Source organism: Ischnura elegans, chromosome 1, assembly GCF_921293095.1.
Source record: "Ischnura elegans chromosome 1, ioIscEleg1.1, whole genome shotgun sequence".
NCBI lineage: Eukaryota > Metazoa > Arthropoda > Insecta > Odonata > Coenagrionidae > Ischnura > Ischnura elegans.
The window spans coordinates 6,483,142-6,501,313 of NC_060246.1; the positions used below are offsets into that span (position 1 = coordinate 6,483,142).

Sequence of the window (18,172 nt, forward strand, 5' to 3'; positions counted from 1 at the left end):
AATTGAGAGGAAATAAACTGAAATGTCACTGTTCTTCTAAAGAGTTGGATTAAGTTACCCAAATTTAAACATCCAACAACTACGTTCTTGAGAAGTATTTCACAACACATGACAGCAGGTGCAATGAAAATGAACGAGACTTACCCGGCTACTTGTCGAGGAAAACAGAAAAACTTACAGCCCTTGGAAGGGCAGTCCTTAACTGCGCAACAGTAACGTATTTCTTACTATACTCCAAATTTTGAAGATCTATTACGATGCGATACACGCTGGCAAATGCCGACATTCTTCGATTTCACTACAGAACTCCGAAACAACAACACAGTTCACTTGAGAGGATGCGGATGTCACCTTCATTTGTTTTTCTAATAACACTTCGACCGAAAATAAAAATCATAAGAAATTGACATTTAGTTATCATAAGGAAAGGCAATATAGCGTAAATTGGAAATTTATGGCTGAGTTATGCATTTTTATGGCTACAAATATTATATTTAGCAACAACTACAAGAATAGGTGTCGCAAATGCTTGAGAAAAAATTTCCCCTATCCTGTTGAACTTCCCTGGTGTCAACCAACTACGTTCTGGAAGATAAAAAGAGGAATAGAGAAAGTCGCGTGAGAGGCATTGCCGGAACATGTTCCGTTGATATTTATGTGATCTTATGTTCAAAGTTTGATTTTTCGTTTTCATTCATATTTTTAAAATTGGCAAATGATCTTCGAGTAAACTCGACTTTCCAGTTTGGGTTTGCATTGTGGACCTTCGTCTAATCTTCGCTTCGTTTGAATTTTAATGTTTATGCATTAAGGGGATTCAAAATGTTGAAAACAAAAACATTCCTCACGAAAACAAAGAAAGGCAACATATTGAAGGTAATTTGTCTATTTTTATCTACCCATTTATAGTCTTGAGTGGTCTTTGCCTAGTACTGAATATTTCTCTAATTTGGGTACTACGAAAGATGATTTTTTAAATAAAATATTTCTTCCTCAGATTGTCAGAGAGCACTACTTACGAGATGATATATGGTGTGGATCGCAGTTTTGCGTCATTTGCCCTCATAAAAGTCGAGATCTGGTGTTAGAAGAGATACCCGAGTCAAAAAGTAGCATTTTCCCATTTCCTCATTACTTAATTTTGGACACAAATGTTGTCTTGCATCAGGTATGTTTGGGTATTTAACGTTGGTATTAATAATCACGGGCATCATTTGATATTCCTTGTGTTCTGCCTTTCGCCAGATGGATGTTCTCGAGGTTGATGCCCTGTACAATATCATTATTACGCAAACAGTTTTGGAAGAAGTTCGCCACAGGAGTTGTACTCTTCATGCGCGTTTGAGGAATCTAATGTCTAATCGAGACAGGAATTTTTACACATTTGTCAATGAACATCATCAGTAAGTATCTCTGTCATGTCCTTCAAGAAACTGTGTTTTTCTCTAGCTACCTTCTCTTGCAATGTGATTGTTCCACGGTCGTGTGTACATTCTTAAGTCAGATGTAGCATTAATTCACTCTTAAATTTTCATTTTACCCCAGGCAAACCTATGTGGGAGAGCGACAAAGGGGTGAGTCCGCAAACGATAGGAACGATAGAGCTATCAGGAAGGTCGTGTCCTGGTACGAGAGCCATCTAAAAAGAAGTCAGGAGAGCAGAGAAGAAAAAGATCGAGTGAGAATGGTTCTCATTACTGATGACATAGGGAGTTTGGAGAAGGCGAAGGAGGATGGAATCCTTGTTTCAACAAGTAAGCAATAATTGGGTTCGATTCACTTGCAGTATGGAATCAGCATTTTGTTCAGGCCCTGTTTTAAATCACTTTGATTATCATTCGATTAAAGTATTGAATTGCCAGTGGGACATTAAATTAGGAAGGCCATTCAATGTATGATGCAAGATTGTGAAGATGGGATTTTCCAAGATCAAAATGAAGTTCTTGTTGTAAATGTATAATTGCAGTTTAATTGGACTGGCATGCTTTCACAGTAAGCGGTTAAGTTTTTTGCTAACTGCTCGTTCCAACTATCTATTTATTTAATACTGTAGGAATACCAATGAAATGGAATGAGCAGATTACTTTTGAGATTTAAGGCTTTGAAAGGGCCTTAGGAATAATTTCCCCTATTCTACTCTAATTGAGCAGCATTGCTTGGAAGGCCTCCAGGTCCCCAATCACCCTCGCTCCTCTCAATTCTTAATTGGCCATTGATCCACACCAGAGCTAAACAACCCTTACGGAAATTTCCCCAGTTTGGGGCTGAGTTGATGAAGGGAACTTGATGCTTTGGTTGAGTGGAGACCTTATCTAGGCAATGAAAAAAACCCCAATTTACTTAGGAAACGATTGCATTTCATCCTTGGAATTTCCATGTATTTCTAATGGTTTTCAAGATATTAAAAATAGGTCTTAAGTCGTATGCATATAGTATAAAGTTAATCAAAATTAAAGAAAGGGGCCCTCATATCTGGCAGATTGGTTATCTGATGAAAAGTGTATGTGCTATCCATTGAAATTAACTTTTTGTAGGGAAGGACAAACATATTCTTTTTGTAATTGTATAATAATTCAAATTCATGTTCAAAGGAACTAACATTTCAAAATTCTGTTGTTGCTTTTTAATGTACAAGTTTGTGTAATATCTTTGTATAAATATCAACCTGGAAAATAAGTGGAAAATCCTAAAAACTAAGCAGGAAAATCCACTAGGATCGGTAGAATTTAAATTGCGTTCGCTTGGTTTCGCTGTTAGTAGGGCCCGCCCGTCTCTGTGACGGTGCAGGATTCCTCGTCCCCTCCCTTCTTTTCCTATCCTTCCCCTGGAGGTGTCGTCGGGCTCTCATCACGGCGATACCTCCCATCCTTTTCCTTCCTCTGTCCTCCCCCTCTCGAAGTGGCACGTAGGGCGTATAAGTCTCGGAACTTGGTTCCCGGCCCTCGAGAGCGCATCCTATGCGGGGCCCCCTGCCGTGGGACCCCCGAATCCACTGTATACCCTCAGTATAACCCCCTCAGTATATTGCTGTATACAGAGGTCACTAATAATTTAATATTTGGGCATTTCCTCGTGTAGTAATTTACACAATTTATGTTGCTTTTCTCCAAATACAACCAATTTTTCATGCATGATAATGTGCTCTTTGTTTGGATGGTATGGAAGTGTTAATTAGTTCATTTGAACCCCTATATTCATTTCATTCTCAGTTTTTTATGTTGAAAGAAATGTGTAACGTATATGTAATGAAAATGTATTTTATCTTCAGTGGCTGCTTACATTAGAAGCTTGACAGGCTTTCCAGGACTTGAAGATAGGCTTACGCTGAAAGTGTCTGATGAGTGGGAGGAGAGGAGGAGGAATGATCCCAAGGAAAAAGACCAGTCATCTGCATTATATCCCTTGCATCTCACTCCAACACAGGTACATGCATGGGTCTCGTTTTGTTGTTTTCTGCTGGTGAATATTTTGTATTTGGTTTCTTTGCGAGAGTTAATTTTTAATTTTTATTTTTTTTATTTTAAAGAAATACAACCACATACAGCATATACTTGCCATTTTATAGTGGCCAGGTAACAATACATAAATTAGAGGACGAAGACGCAATATAACATGTAGAAAACAATAATTACATTTACAAAAACAAAAGGACAACAAGAAACTGCAGTGACAGACTACCTCGGTGACAGATAGGATAGGGAAAGGCTTATGATGGATTTCAATGGAAGCGCAAAGGGGTCGATGTGTGGAGGGAGTGAGTTCAACACCGAAGTAATGCGGTAGAAAAACGAACGTTTAGTGGGTGAAAGTCTAGGAATGGGATTGAGGGGATGAGAACGGGTGGGGCGGGGTGGAACTTTAAAATTGATAAAAGAGAGCAATGCTGGGCAGTCGATGGTGGAATTGAGAATCTTATAAATAAGTTTTAAATCAGCTGTGAGCCTATGGGTAGTGAGATTAGGGATGAAGAGGGAGTAGAGAATAGCATTAGTGGACATGTTGCGTAAATGCAGTATTCTATTTTTTAGTATATTGGCAAAGAAATTGCTGACACAGTCCAGGGATGAGAGGTTGGTTTGTGAAGAGATAGACCAGATGGGACAAGAGTAGGTAAGAATTGGAAGAATGATAGATGAAAAAAGTTCGAAGTGCCTGGGGGTCTTTAATTTCAGTGAAACGGAACAGGAGTCCTAAGAGGGACATTGCTTTAGACTTGATGGATTGTATGTGCGGAGAAAAATTTAATTTATCGTCAGTGATAATGCCTAGGTCCTTAGATGTTGATACATGTTTCAGCGAGTGATTAAAAATACTGTAGTCAAATTGATGAGTTATCTTCTTTAGGGAAATGGACATCACACTACATTTATCTGGGTTTAATGCAAGATTCCAGACATTACACCAATTCGATGTCTGACGTAAGGCATCTTGTAGGTCTTGGCAATCAGATGGTTTTTGAATTTCCTTGAACAATTTACAATCGTCAGCATAAAGGAGAGTTTGAGCTTGGGAAGAAGGTAGCAAAGAGGCAAGATCATCAACATACAAGTTAAACAGATAAGGACAAAGGACACTCCCCTGAGGAACCCCAGATGTCAGAGGAGACCAAGGAGAAGATGAGCCAGAAAGAATAACCCTTTGAGTTCGGTTGTTGAGGAAGCTAGTTAGGAGACTTATGAAATTACCAGAAATATTAAATCGTTCACCTAATTTGTGGAGGAGGAGGCTATGATTGATAGAGTCAAAAGCTTTGGAAAAATCCAGGAAAATGGTGTCTAACTGTGATTTATTATTAATGGAGTTAATGGCGTTATGCTGAAAGACGGATAAGTTGGTCATGCATGAGCGGCCTGGAAGAAAACCATGTTGATTATCAGAGAGATGAGGGGAGGTGAAGTAGTATAGTCGATTTAAGATAATTCTTTCACAAACACAAGAGAGAACTGGAAGTAAGGAGATGGGTCTTTAGTTTGATGCAACATTTTTTGGCCCGGATTTATGAATGGGGATAACATTAGCAGTTTTCCATTGTGGTGGAAAAATGCCAAGGGAAAAGCATCGGTTTAAAAGCAAAGTTAAAGGAATGGAGAGTGATTCAGCACAATGGTGAACAAATATCGGACTCAGGCCATCAGGGCCTGATGAATGTTGAAGGGGAATTTTGCGTAAATATTTAAGAACTTCAAGCGGGTCAGTTCGGATTTCACAGAGGCAATTACTGGAAATTGGTGCAGGGAAGTGATCATGGGTGAGAGGTGGGGAAGAGAGGGGCGTCATGCATTCAGAGAAGAATTTGAGAAAGATGGTCGTCCTGTTTTCTCCAACGGCATTAGCATTAGCGTAAGAAACTATTTCAGGGATTCTAGGTTTACTGCTGCGGCGATTTACAAATGACCAAAATTTTCTTGGGTTGGTGGTAATGGATGAAGTGACATTCTGGGTGAACTCAGCATAGTCATGTTGAATGAGGACCTTTGAGTAGCGACGCAGGTCTTTGAATGACCGAAGGGTATACTAGTTTGGGCAGGTTTTGTAGAGGAACCATGCGCGGTTCTTATTTCCAAGAATACGCAAGGTCTCGGGCTTGAACCAGGAAGGAAATTTTCTGGACCTGCGTTTCACCTTGGGCACACAGTCCTTAATGACACTTTCAATAACACTGTAGGGGTAGTCGACCGCTTCCTCAGGGGATAAAGACGATAGAATGCCCCAGGGGATGAGGTCGAGGTGGCGGTTGATGTCCTCCCAGCAAACTTTTGACCAGGCAGGGAGGGGAAACAAAGGACCATTGGGAGGTGCACAGGTTGTCCGGGAACGGCAGAAACAGTACTCAGCGTCGAGGGATTCGTGGTCAGAAGCAAAGATATTTTGCCCCGGTGTAATTTCTTCTGGAGGAAGAGACGAAATAAGGAAATCCAGTGTTGCCAAATCGCGAGTATGGTGAAGATTATATTGAGAGAGTTGAAGGCCAGCGATGAAATGGTCAAGAAAATAGCGATCGTGGACATTGAGCGGATGGCCACAATTTGGGGAGTCCCAACGGATTGATAGGTTAAAATCTCCCAAAAGAATAACATCACCAAGCCTCACAGCACTAAGAACTGAGTCCAAACAATTTTCTAAGATTATGATGTCACTTGATGGAGGGCGGTAGAAACACCCTATTAAAATTTTCGATTTCCTACGGTTGCGAGAAGAAGGAGAAACTTCACACCACACAATTTCACATCCCGTCTCCAGGTCCTTGCGACGCTTTGAATAAAAGTTAGAGTTTATAGCGAGGAGTACACCACCACCTCTAGAGGATCTATCCCTGCGGTAAATTTTATGAGTGCCAGAGAAAGACAACTCGCATAGATACAACAACAGCTATAGATAGCCACGTTTCTGTGAAAGCAATAGCATCAAAACGAGACAGTTCGTGAGCATGAGAATCACATATCGAGAGTTTATTTTTGATGCTTCTAACATTTTGGTAATATACTCGAAAAAGATCACTTGGGGAAGGACCAGGGTTAATTTCCACATCACCACACAAAAGCACAACAAGTAAAATAAGCACTCCGCGAACAGGATATGGGTGGGAGATTGGTGGCCGCAAGGGTCCACGCGATTGGCGGTACGAGGATGACGAGACGTCGGGGAACACAGCAAGACTGTGGTTTCCGGTGTTGGATCTCCAACACATAAACTTTCGCATAGAACTAATCACCTATTCCGTCAGCTTACTAAGTTTACCCCTAAATTCAGTATAAAAAACTCTACAGTACTTACCGAAAAACTTAAACCCATCAAGTTACCCCGGAACGCCAAACTAATTTCCTTTGACGTTAAGAACCTTTTCACTTCCATACCCGTGAAAGAAGCCTTAGAAATGGCCAAAAATATCCTCAACAATTCACAAGCAAACCCAGTTGCCATACAAGAATTGACCATTCTTTTGGAGGTATGTGTTAAACAAAATTACTTTCTTTTTAATAGTATATTTTATCAACAAGACGAAGGCTTATCAATGGGGTCCCCCCTTTCCCCATTACTAGCCGAAATTTTTATGGACAATTTTGAAAGAAAGATTTTTAACTCCAATGACTCACTTGTAAAGAACGTATTTTATTGGTTTCGATATGTCGACGATATTTTATGTTGTTGGACCGGAAGCTTACGGCAAGCCAATAATTTCTTAAACCTTTTAAACTCATGCCATAAAAGCATTAATTTCACGATGGAGTAAGATACAGATGGAAGTTTAAGTTTTTTAGATTTGCAAATATCTATATTCGGGGATAAACATATATTTGACATCTTTAGAAAGCCGACATCTACAGATATGGTCATTCCATCTGATTCGTGCCATGCCCTCAGTCACAAAATGGCAGCATTCCACTCTATGATTAATAGACTCATGAATATTCCACTTTCACGGGAGTCCTTTGCCAAAGAACTAAACCACATTCATCACATTGCTTCTGTTAACGGCTACGATGGGTATCTAATTGAAAGGATATTGCAGAATTCACGAAGGAAAAAAGCCATTAAAGAAATCACAGACCTTAAGCAGACCTCAAACACAAAGAAGTGGGTGAAGCTACCATACGTAGGTAAAGAGTCATACGAAGTTTCCAAGTGCTTCCCGAGAGACCGTTTTAAATTCTGTTTTTATTCCCTAGTGACGCTTAAAAAATTATTTGACAAATCATTAGATAAATTGGACCCTCTTTTAAGATCTGGCATTTATGCAATCAGCTGCGACTCATGTGATTCAACATATGTAGGACAAACTGGTCGGAATTTCAAAGTAAGGACAGCAGAGCACAAAAGATGTTTTGATAAGAAAGACACCAAATCCCAGCTAGCCACTCACCTTATCAACGAGAACCATTCATGTAGTTTCCAACCTAAAATACTGGCCTTCGAAGGAAAAGGACGTCGGCTCGACGCACTCGAGCAATGGGAAATTACCAGGAGGAGAAAACGCAAGGAAAATCTTTTGAATGACATTGAGTTCCTGAGTCATTCCCTGTTGTTAGCCCTCCCCCCTCTCAAAACCTTCAACCGAACCCCAAATCCTTACGTATCCCAACCACCTCCCCACCCCCTTCCCCCATCCTTTACCCCCCCCCAAACCCTCTCCCACTTCCGCCGACTCATAAATATACCCCTCCCATATGCATGATTGTATATATATATGACTTCTTGACGAAAATATGGCATTTTGTACCTGATGATAGTGAAGTAAGGTCGCTGAAACGCGTCGTACCAAATAAAATTACTGTGGACATGCACTAAGTTTGCTCTTCATTTACCATTGTATCATTATGTTCCACAACATCTCGCCGAACACCGTTGAATACATCTTTGAATTGTGTTAGCATCATTCCTTCATTGGTTCTCATTATGACTGCCTGTCTGCTAGGAGGGCTACCTTGGTCCTCTAGATCCAGGCCATTCATACAGTCGGTGTGGAACGGGATATCAAACCAAATTGGATCCAAGAATTTCTTCTGGCCCTCAATCAGGTCTACATTAAGTCATCAGGTCTTTAATCTGACCAATACATTGAAAGATAGAGCTGATTGAAGGTCACAGTCACGGTGGGAACCTTGTTGATACAAATTTCCTGTTGTAGATCAGGGAATGCTAACACCTACGTGAGGGAATGTGAATTCCAATGGAAGTTATACGTTCTAATTGTGTTTAACCCATTTTAGACAAAAGATGCTTTTGTAAAGTTCTTTCGAATTCCACTCCAGATCAATGAAATTTTCATTTCTAACATTGAACTGAGTTCGCTATGATCTTCAGGACACAAACTGACATTTTTTTTAAACTAGTAAATTTAGTTTTTTAACCATTGCTGTTTATTTTGGTATTGTTATGTTTGTTGTGAGTCATCTATTCTTCAGAGAGTTGAATGTGAGCTTCTGTTGGGAACTGCAGGCAAGACTGGTCCTGTGGGCCTTTTCAAAACGATAAAGATTGTGATTTGTAGGGCATTGTTTCGTTGCCATCAAATTTACAAAAGAAAAAAAAAGATAGAAAAGTCCTGATGATTGGTGTTGATGTTCAAATCATTTTTCCTCTGTTTTGAGAGAGAGTATTCTGAATACCTTCCTAGTTTGCAATTTTTGATAAAAAGATGACTCGTAAAAAGGGCATGTGTTGTTGAACCAGTTCAACCTGGCATTTCTGTTTACTTTTTCTTTCCTTAATTTTCTCCATAAATACATAACATTGAGTAGAAACTCATGATTTTTAAGTGATGTTTTATCCACGCAGTTTAAGTTACATGGAAAAAGGAAAGATGCCTTACTTTCTCTACCTTCCCGTCCTCTTGATGCTCTACCGTCAGTGTTGATTTTGTTGCTTGTTCATTTTTTCTTCTGCATTTCCATTTCTATCCATACCCTTACCCATACATTTAAAAACATGTAATGCATTTGACTTTTTGTCACTTTTTTCTGTGTCAGCCTTCAATCCATTTTTTATAATATCCTGGTTCACTGACAATTATCATAATTTTAAGTTTTGTTGTGACTCCTCAATTTTTCCGTAATGGCTGCTTTTTCCAACTTTTTATGCAATTTGCAGTTTTTCCTAATTCTCATGAAACAACTCATAAATAAAATAAAAATCTCAGGTGTACTTGATGGAAATTTATTGCTAGTTTATTATGAAATGAATGTATTTTGCTTGAGGTAAATCCTCATTTTGTTGCCAACAAGCCAACTCTGGTTTCAGAACTAGTGGCATTTTCAAGGCAATGACTAACCTTCCCTCATGAAGTAATGAAGGAAGAAAGGAAAAGTAACAAAGCATTTTTAATGGCTAGTTTTAATTAATAGTCAATCTTAATCCCCATAATTGCTAGGTAAGGAGGAATTCTTTGTTTACCTGTATCAATAAACTACTCATCCACTTTACAAATTATTTTCTAGGTGAGAGAGGGAGTGAAAAGTGGCCGCCTTCTGCAAGGAACCTTTTTGGCGTCTCGTGAAAATTTCTTGGAGGGAAATGTCAATGTTGAAGGCAAAGACTACATGGTAAGTTTTATTATGACTTAATTGCTATCTTATGGTAATATTACAATAGATGACTTTTTATGTACAAATTTAATATTATTTGTATTCAATTTATTGCCTCAAGTTAAGCATTAAGTGTATCATAAAATAGCTTGACTTTGGCCCTAAAATTTTGACTCATCGTTTTCTTTTTTGCTTAAAATATTTGAAAAAATTTCTATTTTTTTTTTTTTTCTTTTTTCTGGTTGGATTGTCGATATTTTACAGTTGCAGAAATTCTCCTTTTGCGACAAGTTCACGTGTTCTTTGGACCTAATTTTTTTTTATTTTTAAAAGTAATTGGAGCTAAGTCAAGTGGAAAAGCAGATGAATTTACCCCAGCATGATATTCCTATTGTACTACTAAATAATGAAGTGTTTGGGAGAAAGAAAACAACTTAGGCTTGTAGGAATAGAGTATGTAGCGATTTACTATGCTAAATAATACTTTAGTAGGCTAAATAACACACTTGTGTCTTTACTACTGTGAAGCGTTTATTCTCACTTCGAAGTACAGACTCAACTGGCTGAATCATTGTTAGCCAAGCTCGCTTGTTTATATACTAACGGCGAATGCGAGCGCCGCGCTGGAAGTTCTTGGAACATTCCCGATTTTCTCTATTGCGTGTTATGGCAGATATTGTGCCACAAGTATATACCGTATAAGCGCGTGTGAGAGGCGCACCTTTTTTCCCAGAAATTGCAGCCGAAAATGGGGGTGCGCCTCTTACACAAACTTCTAATCTTCCCCCCCTCCCCTTCGCCAGTCGCAAGTCCAAGGGGAACTGAGTGGCCTTGGTTTTCAGCGTGAGTCAGTCATCTGGAACCCTGGGTCAAAATCAAGCGGCAGGCAGGGGAGTTTCTCCCTTTGTGACGTATTTTTAAAATGCTCCTGTTTGCTTTTCTTGTAAGCATCGCGCCGTCACCTTGGTACCCCAGATGTGAACATGGAAAAGATCGCGCGGGGTATTTTGCTCTGGAGGGCGAGCTAAATTTACTGCCACGAGTGGGTATCCCACGGCATTTATACTGCATATAGTAATCGGATATCAGACGTAGAGAAACGTGTAGTTTTGAAGGACATACCTGGTTAATAATCAACATCTCTCTTGCCGAGCAATTTCCATTACGCTGAGGACCTGATTTTTCAAAAATCATCTTCAGATGCTAATATGAGGATTTTTGCAACTGAAAATTATTTTGGTGTCAAAACCTGCGGCTTAAAAAATTCGTACGAGTGTGTTCATTGTTGGACTAAATTGTGGATGGAAGAAATCGGGAATGCTTACAAGTGAAGAGCGCTGAAGGAGAGGTCGATGGGAAGGAGCACGCTCCCTCCCCTCCGTATTTCAAGCTACGAGGCTATGAGTGAAGGAGCAAGGGAAGAACACGTCTGATCTTGCATGTGACGTCGTTGCCTTCAAAGCGAAGGGGCGAAGGTGCAGCAATGTGAAGTACGCAGTTTGCGTTGCCTGAAGTTTCCAATCCGTCTCGTCTTGTTTGAATGCGCTTATGCTACGCTTGTTTCTTCCGAAATTGTGCTGTTTGGACTATGTTGAATATTAGTAGCCTTGTTTTAACTATAAATCTTTGTGTCATTCAGTTAGAGCTTCCAAAACTTAAATGCTGTCAGATATACGTCGCATTAGGTCTCATTCTTTTTAAAACCTCGTGCGTGTCGTACTATTGCTGAAAGATATCGAGATATCTTCGAGCTTAGTAGGTGACTCACCTAGCATTTGGCCTCCAGAAACTAGGAGAATTGAACCTGGTAGAACGAAAAAGGTCAGTTGGTGAGATGGGGGTAGGGATGAAACACGTTTCCATTGTTCTCCGGTAACTTGATATTTTCGTATTTTCCTGTGTGGTCTCGGAAAGGAAAAAAACGGCATAGGCATTGGCTGATGGAGGGCCGAGTGTGGCTCCGTTAAATTTACGACGTGGTTATTATCCTACGGCGCAGATATTGCCCCGATTGTTGTCCAATTTCATGGGAAGGTTCATGCTATGTGCCTGTCATGTTTTGCCTTAAAATTTTCCACGGCTGCCATTCTATTGCACTACTCCTGCGAGAGCTTTTGTACAAAATTGTTCGTGAGTAGGACTGTCATCGTAGAGCAACGGAGTATGCTAAGAGAGGATCGGAACTCTTTCTACTCCCTCTTATGCCGCTATTACCGCCGCAGTTATCAAAATTTCCTCTTTCAATTAGTATTGAAAGAGGAAATTTTGATAACTGTCGAAATTCCAGGCATAGGTCAGCAACACCGAACGATAGGATTAAAAAAAATGCCACAAAATTTTTTTCTTTGTAGCTTCGATGCTCAAAATAGGGGTGCGCCTCTTACACACGCTTATACGGTATTTTCTTACAGCCCTAAGAACATATCAACTTAGCTAAGTAGCCAATAATTTTACTCTATAATGCAAATTTTGTTACTAATGGTAAAATTTTAAAATATACGTATACTATGGTGACAATTGTATTTGTGTCAGTTGGAATAAGCAGCCAAATTCAGGCAGTTACACCAATATCAATCAAATGATGATTAAAGAGCTTCTTTATGGGAGAAAGTCATTGCAGGCCTGCAAATGAAAGTGTGTAGTCAATTGCCTTTGAAAGTCAAGTAAGAAAGCTTTCTATTCCCCATGCAATGCCTTGACTTTGAAGTAGCCCCTTCTAACGATTGGCTTTGGAGGATTAATAGCCCCAATCGCTTCGCACCATTGGCTCCCAATAGCATCAGGGTAGAAGGCCTCCCATCCCTTCAGAGATGTAGACGAGGTTGTAACAATAACACTGTTTTGAAAGAATGAGGAGGCCCAAATGAATGAAGAAAACTGAAATTCAGGGGTATGCTAAAACATTGCAAATTTTCTTGGAATGAGATGTCAGATATTCCTAGGTTAGTGTTCCCCAAGATAATGCTGCAATAAAGTCATTCTGGAATTCACTCAAAAAGGTGCACTGTTCCAGAAAGTTGCAATTAATACTTCACTGTGGTTGTGTGTGGTATGGGGTCTGGACCCCGTCCCGAAAAATAAAAACAATTACTTTGCTTCAGAAAATATAACAAAATCTTAAAAAATCATGAATTTACAAAAGACTTCTTTGCAAAAAAACAAGTTTTATCGATTATTCCAATTGTTAAAATTAATTAAAAACCCTTAACTTGGTACCCTGTTTTTCAGAAATTCCCCCCTCCCTCCAGTTTTGGATCCCCCCCCCGAACAAAATTTCTGGCTATGCCTCTGTCCTAGGCCTTCAATTGCCAATTTGTGAAAACTTATTCCATTTGTGATATTTTTACCAGATTTGTAGTCCTTTATTCTAAATGATTTTCATTCTAGTACATGAAGAATTTCTTGTTTTTATCTTTGTTTTGGTGTGCTCATTATGAGACAAAATTATCCGAATGTCACTTCATGTTTGCACAAACCTAAATAGTTACCCTAAGGAAGGATATAATGAAATCCATCCATTGTGACACTCTTCAGGTACTTGTGCAGGGCCGGTGTGGCCTTAATAGAGCTGTTGATGGTGACTCAGTTGCTGTGGAATTGCTTCCAGAGGAAGAATGGTCTTCTCCTTGCGAAGTGGTTTTACAGGATGAAGCTGGTGATGAAGGTGAAGTACGACTTCCATTTACATGTTTATTGCTGATTGTGATACCCATTCAACTAGCACTCTTAGTCGATTTCATAGTAATCCATCAGCATTTGTGATGGGTTGACGTGATTCCTCAATCCTTCTAAAATGTAAAATCCAGCGTCATGTGTATTTTCACGCTCTGTGCATAAAATTTTTGATTTTGCCTCAATGGAGATGTACAATACCTTTTCTGATAACATTTGTAACGAATGTGTTGAGTCTTCCTTTAGTGTTTATTTGTTTTGACCAATGCTCCAAAAAAAGACTCTTCTAAACACTCAACCAAACTCTATCAACCACTTTTTTTATTGAAAACGTAGTTAATTAATTACCTCTTTAAACACGTTATACGTTCAGTAACATGAATGTGGAAAGGTGTCATCTCTCTGTTCCTTCAATGCCAATCGCATGTCATTCCATTATATCCCACCTGTTTCTGTTACTTTTGTTATGATTTAACTATTTGTAGGTAAGTAGGTTTCGACTGAAACTAAATAAAAATATTCAACACAGTGTTAAAGTAAAAAAGTGGTTGATATAATTAATATAAAGTAGGTTCGAAGATTTTCGCGGCGTTGGTTAGATGATCTTTCCATTCTATTTGGGTTTTTTCACAGCGTTTGTTGTATTAATATAAGTTTTTGTTCTTTTGTTCCAGAAAAGGAAATTATCAAATCAATAAGTACATAAATAAAAATCGATCTTGTCTCCTTTGTGTTCAACCCATTGTCTACACTTTGTGTTTGTCTCTCTTGCCCAATGAATTTGATTTGCCTCGTACAATGTTTTTAAATTTCTTATCCTGAGGCAAATAAACAGTTATAATATTAATAACAGTCACAAAAAAAAATATTTCTGCAAATGCATACGTTGATTTACTTTTTACATTTTTGAAATGTCAAATTGGCCTCGAAATTGCTACTTAAATCAATGGAAAAGATGAATTTAATGCCCACATTTGCCGACTCTGAGTTTCCCATTCTTCAGTGCTCTTTATTACTTCTTAAATAATCTATTTTCATGGATGTCATAAGCTGATCTTTACTCAAATTGGTGTGTTTCGCATTCCTGTTATGATTTATATTTCTTAAATAATTTAGGTTTCATGTTTGCATGTTTCACAGGTGATATGGTGGAGGAAGACAAGGAGATCAAACTTGTGTCTGCAGGGTCTTCAGAAAAGAGTAAAGATGGTGCCAAGAAGCAAGCAAAGGAGCGCATTCCCACTGGAAAAGTCGTGGCAATCATTAGGCGCAAGTGGCGACAATACTGTGGCATTCTCCAAGTGACTCCAGGAAAATCGGTAATTTTTTTGGAAACTAAAATCATATTTTTATATTGATTTCTCTGTCTACACATTCCTCCATTATAAGGAGATTGAAAAATTGGAAGCATAGTTTGTCTGTTTGAATTTAAAACTTCATTTTACGCAAATAAGTGTGATCAATATGAGGTCTCTTATGATGAACCAGATGGTATTGCTCAATCAAATGATGAAGAGAAATTGAGGTGCCCATTGATGACTTGAGCATTATTCCCAATAATTATTTGGATTCAATTGTCTTCTCAGTTTACTACAAGGATCGGTCTATCTGTCTCTTTTCAATTTGAATAAAACTGCATTCAACTTCAGAAAACATGCTTAGTGGTTGACTAGTCTTTTGTATGTTCTGTATTCTGATATGATGGCTCAGTGAAGCAAGGTATGGGTTTAATTATTTTCCTTTGGGTGTAACCTTTTTATTTTTTAAATTTCTATTCTATAAGTAACATGGTACAGTGGAACTGCATCAAAGCGAGTACAGGCTATTGCAAGAGCCCCAACATTACAAAAGATAGCAGATGCACCATCAATTGACTCTAATTAGGAAGTTAAAAAAATCATGTATTATGAGGCCCTCATGGCATTGGCACTTGCCACAGCAAGAGTTTCCATCACTGGAAAACATTTATCAAGTCTCTCGAATCTCTGTAATTGCTGGTGATCTGTAAGAAATGTAGTTAACATGTAGTGCTCAGTCTTAAATTCATGAGGTAAACTGTTGTTCGATAATTATGTAGTTCTTTTTGGTGAAAATATTGTGGCATTAACGTTTGCAAATTCACGATGTTCTTTTGTTCTTCGGGGGGCAGGAAGCAATCGACTGCATATCCGTGTGTTACGTGAATAGAGCATTTGAAGGAAGGCATCATGGCCAAAAAATGCAAAACCTGTTTCCTATATGTGTTGATAACAGGGTTATTGGTTATTATTTGCTCCACCTCTGGTAAAATGACAGTTTGCTATAGCAAGTGTTTGTTTGAGCACCGTTGGGTCTGGTTTTATCGAGGTTGCACTGTACATATCTATGTAAAAAATGGTCTTCATAAACTTATTGTAAGTACGTTAAGAACCTAATGCTACCTTACAACCATGTTGAAATGTGTACACACACTGCATACTTTGGAGCCTGTTTCAGATCAGTTAGATTTAAGGTATGGGTTCCTGTTTAAGGGTTTTTAAGACTCTAAAGTCCACTTCCTTGCACAAAGTGAGATTACTTTCTTAAAACCAGAATATGTCATCCTGGTTTCCTTTCACCCTGCTCTCTGAAAACCTTTCAATTTCTTTGACAGTAGTTGGATTGGTAAATTGTTAACTGCAATATTAGTGAAAAGGAACCACTTAAATAAAAGGAGATGATAGTAAATGTGAGAGAGAGCTGAACACACTCGAATGAACCAGATCCTAGCAATCACTTGCCTACTTGCAAGTGTCTCAAGTACTGTAATTATTTTATACATTAATCTAATATGATAATAGGTACGGTGTGTTATAGCAGATAGTGTACAAGGTTTTAAAATGAAAAACAATGCTGCACTTATCAAAGGTCAATTAGATGTTAGTGATTAAAGTTTAGGATATAAGAAATGAATTTGCCATAATTCTGCATTGTTCAGGAACTGATGTCATTCTCTTGTTTTCGTTTTCATCAGAAGAGGTATTAAGTTTCACAGTTTTTCATTGATTTTCCCTTCTTTTGCAGTCCACGAGACATCTGTTTGTACCAGCCGAGCGAAAAATTCCAAAAGTTCGCATAGAGACGAGACAAGCAGATGTGCTTGCTTCACAAAGAATAATTGTAGCTATTGACTCATGGCCTCGGCATTCACGTTATCCACAGGTATGTTTTTTCCAAGTTTATTGCATATCAATGGTAATGGGTACAAGGGAGTACAGTAGACTCTTGTAAATACGAAATTCTCGTTATTACGAAGCAAATCGTTGGTCCCGACGAAAAGGCCTATCCAATCTGTAGTAAAAGAAACATTATTACAAAATTTTTGTTATTACGAACCTCAATCCCAGTCCCGGCGGTTACAAAATAAACTTTATTACGAAGTTCTGCAAATAAGCAACGGCATTTAGGTGGATATAACCTACGCTATGTTTTAATAATGCGCAATGTTTAAGTTCTCCCCGTGTACTGTGCTCAAGAGCATCAATTATGGTTCTTTATTCAATATGCATGCAGCATTATATAATAAGCTTAATTCTTGCTAACCGTTCGTAAATTGGACGGACAGTTATTCCTCTTCCTACAGACGTATGATTTACGAACTTTTAGAGATATGAGCATTCAAAAATTTCAAATTTCGAATTTGGCACCTTTCGATTGGGCTGATGTGATGCAGTGTGGCGTAGAGGAACTCGCACTTTGGGCCTGCTCTGAACAAAGTATCATTGAATCCGGTGAGAAGGAACTGTTCAGCATTTTGCCCGTCATTCCTTACCGCTGAGAGCGATTTTTTTCCGAGTCCAGCTGCATCGCATGCCCAGCTAAATCAGTTCTTCACAATCGCGAGTCAATGCATCATTGTGATGCAGTGCTGCATTCTACAGGATAACCCCACTCCTCGATGCCTTGCATACAGTCCAGCCGGCAAGAATTGTCCCTTTCTTACCTGGCAACCTTGCACCCTACCCCAAACTAGACCCTTCTGCCTGTCATCAAAAAACTGTCAGCGGCCAGACTGTAGGTTTATCAACTTGCAAACAATTCCTTGGAACGCATCTAGTTTATGCATCAAGTACTTACTGTATTCAGGAAGATATCAACCCTCGATTGCGTCGTGCCACATTCTTCTATTGAGAAACTGAAATAAATTTTCTTGTTTTTATATACTTGCACCTAATTTAATCACGTATTTTACTCATTGTTTTATTTTCAACGATTCCTAAAAGAAACATTCATGCGAACTTCGTTATATTGAACCTCCGGTTTTTCGTTCTGGTGAACTTGGTAATAACGAGTCTACGGAAGTGCCTTTTGATATCGAGTTGAGTATCTAGTCGAGTTATAACTGCTTGCTAGTGTCAAGTCAAGTTGTATGAACTATAGTAATTTCTGGAGTGACAATATATTCTCACATTTGCAATCCTCTAGGGCATTTTCTCTCTTGAACACTTGGCCTAATTCAT

General features: G+C 38.8%; 1 protein-coding gene across 1 annotated transcript in view; it reads left to right on the top strand.

The window, feature by feature from the left end:
- Nucleotides 1-588: 588 nt before the first annotated feature.
- LOC124155216 (exosome complex exonuclease RRP44) overlaps nucleotides 589-18,172 on the top strand; it is a 47,022-nt gene continuing 29,438 nt past the window's right edge. The window contains exons 1-9 of the mRNA XM_046528935.1: nucleotides 589-876; nucleotides 998-1,168; nucleotides 1,246-1,403; nucleotides 1,546-1,754; nucleotides 3,269-3,423; nucleotides 9,936-10,040; nucleotides 13,557-13,686; nucleotides 14,835-15,013; nucleotides 16,737-16,874. Of these exons, the coding sequence (XP_046384891.1) occupies nucleotides 823-876; nucleotides 998-1,168; nucleotides 1,246-1,403; nucleotides 1,546-1,754; nucleotides 3,269-3,423; nucleotides 9,936-10,040; nucleotides 13,557-13,686; nucleotides 14,835-15,013; nucleotides 16,737-16,874 (1,299 nt within the window). The 5' untranslated portion in view covers nucleotides 589-822. The remainder of the gene's footprint in view (nucleotides 877-997; nucleotides 1,169-1,245; nucleotides 1,404-1,545; nucleotides 1,755-3,268; nucleotides 3,424-9,935; nucleotides 10,041-13,556; nucleotides 13,687-14,834; nucleotides 15,014-16,736; nucleotides 16,875-18,172) is intronic.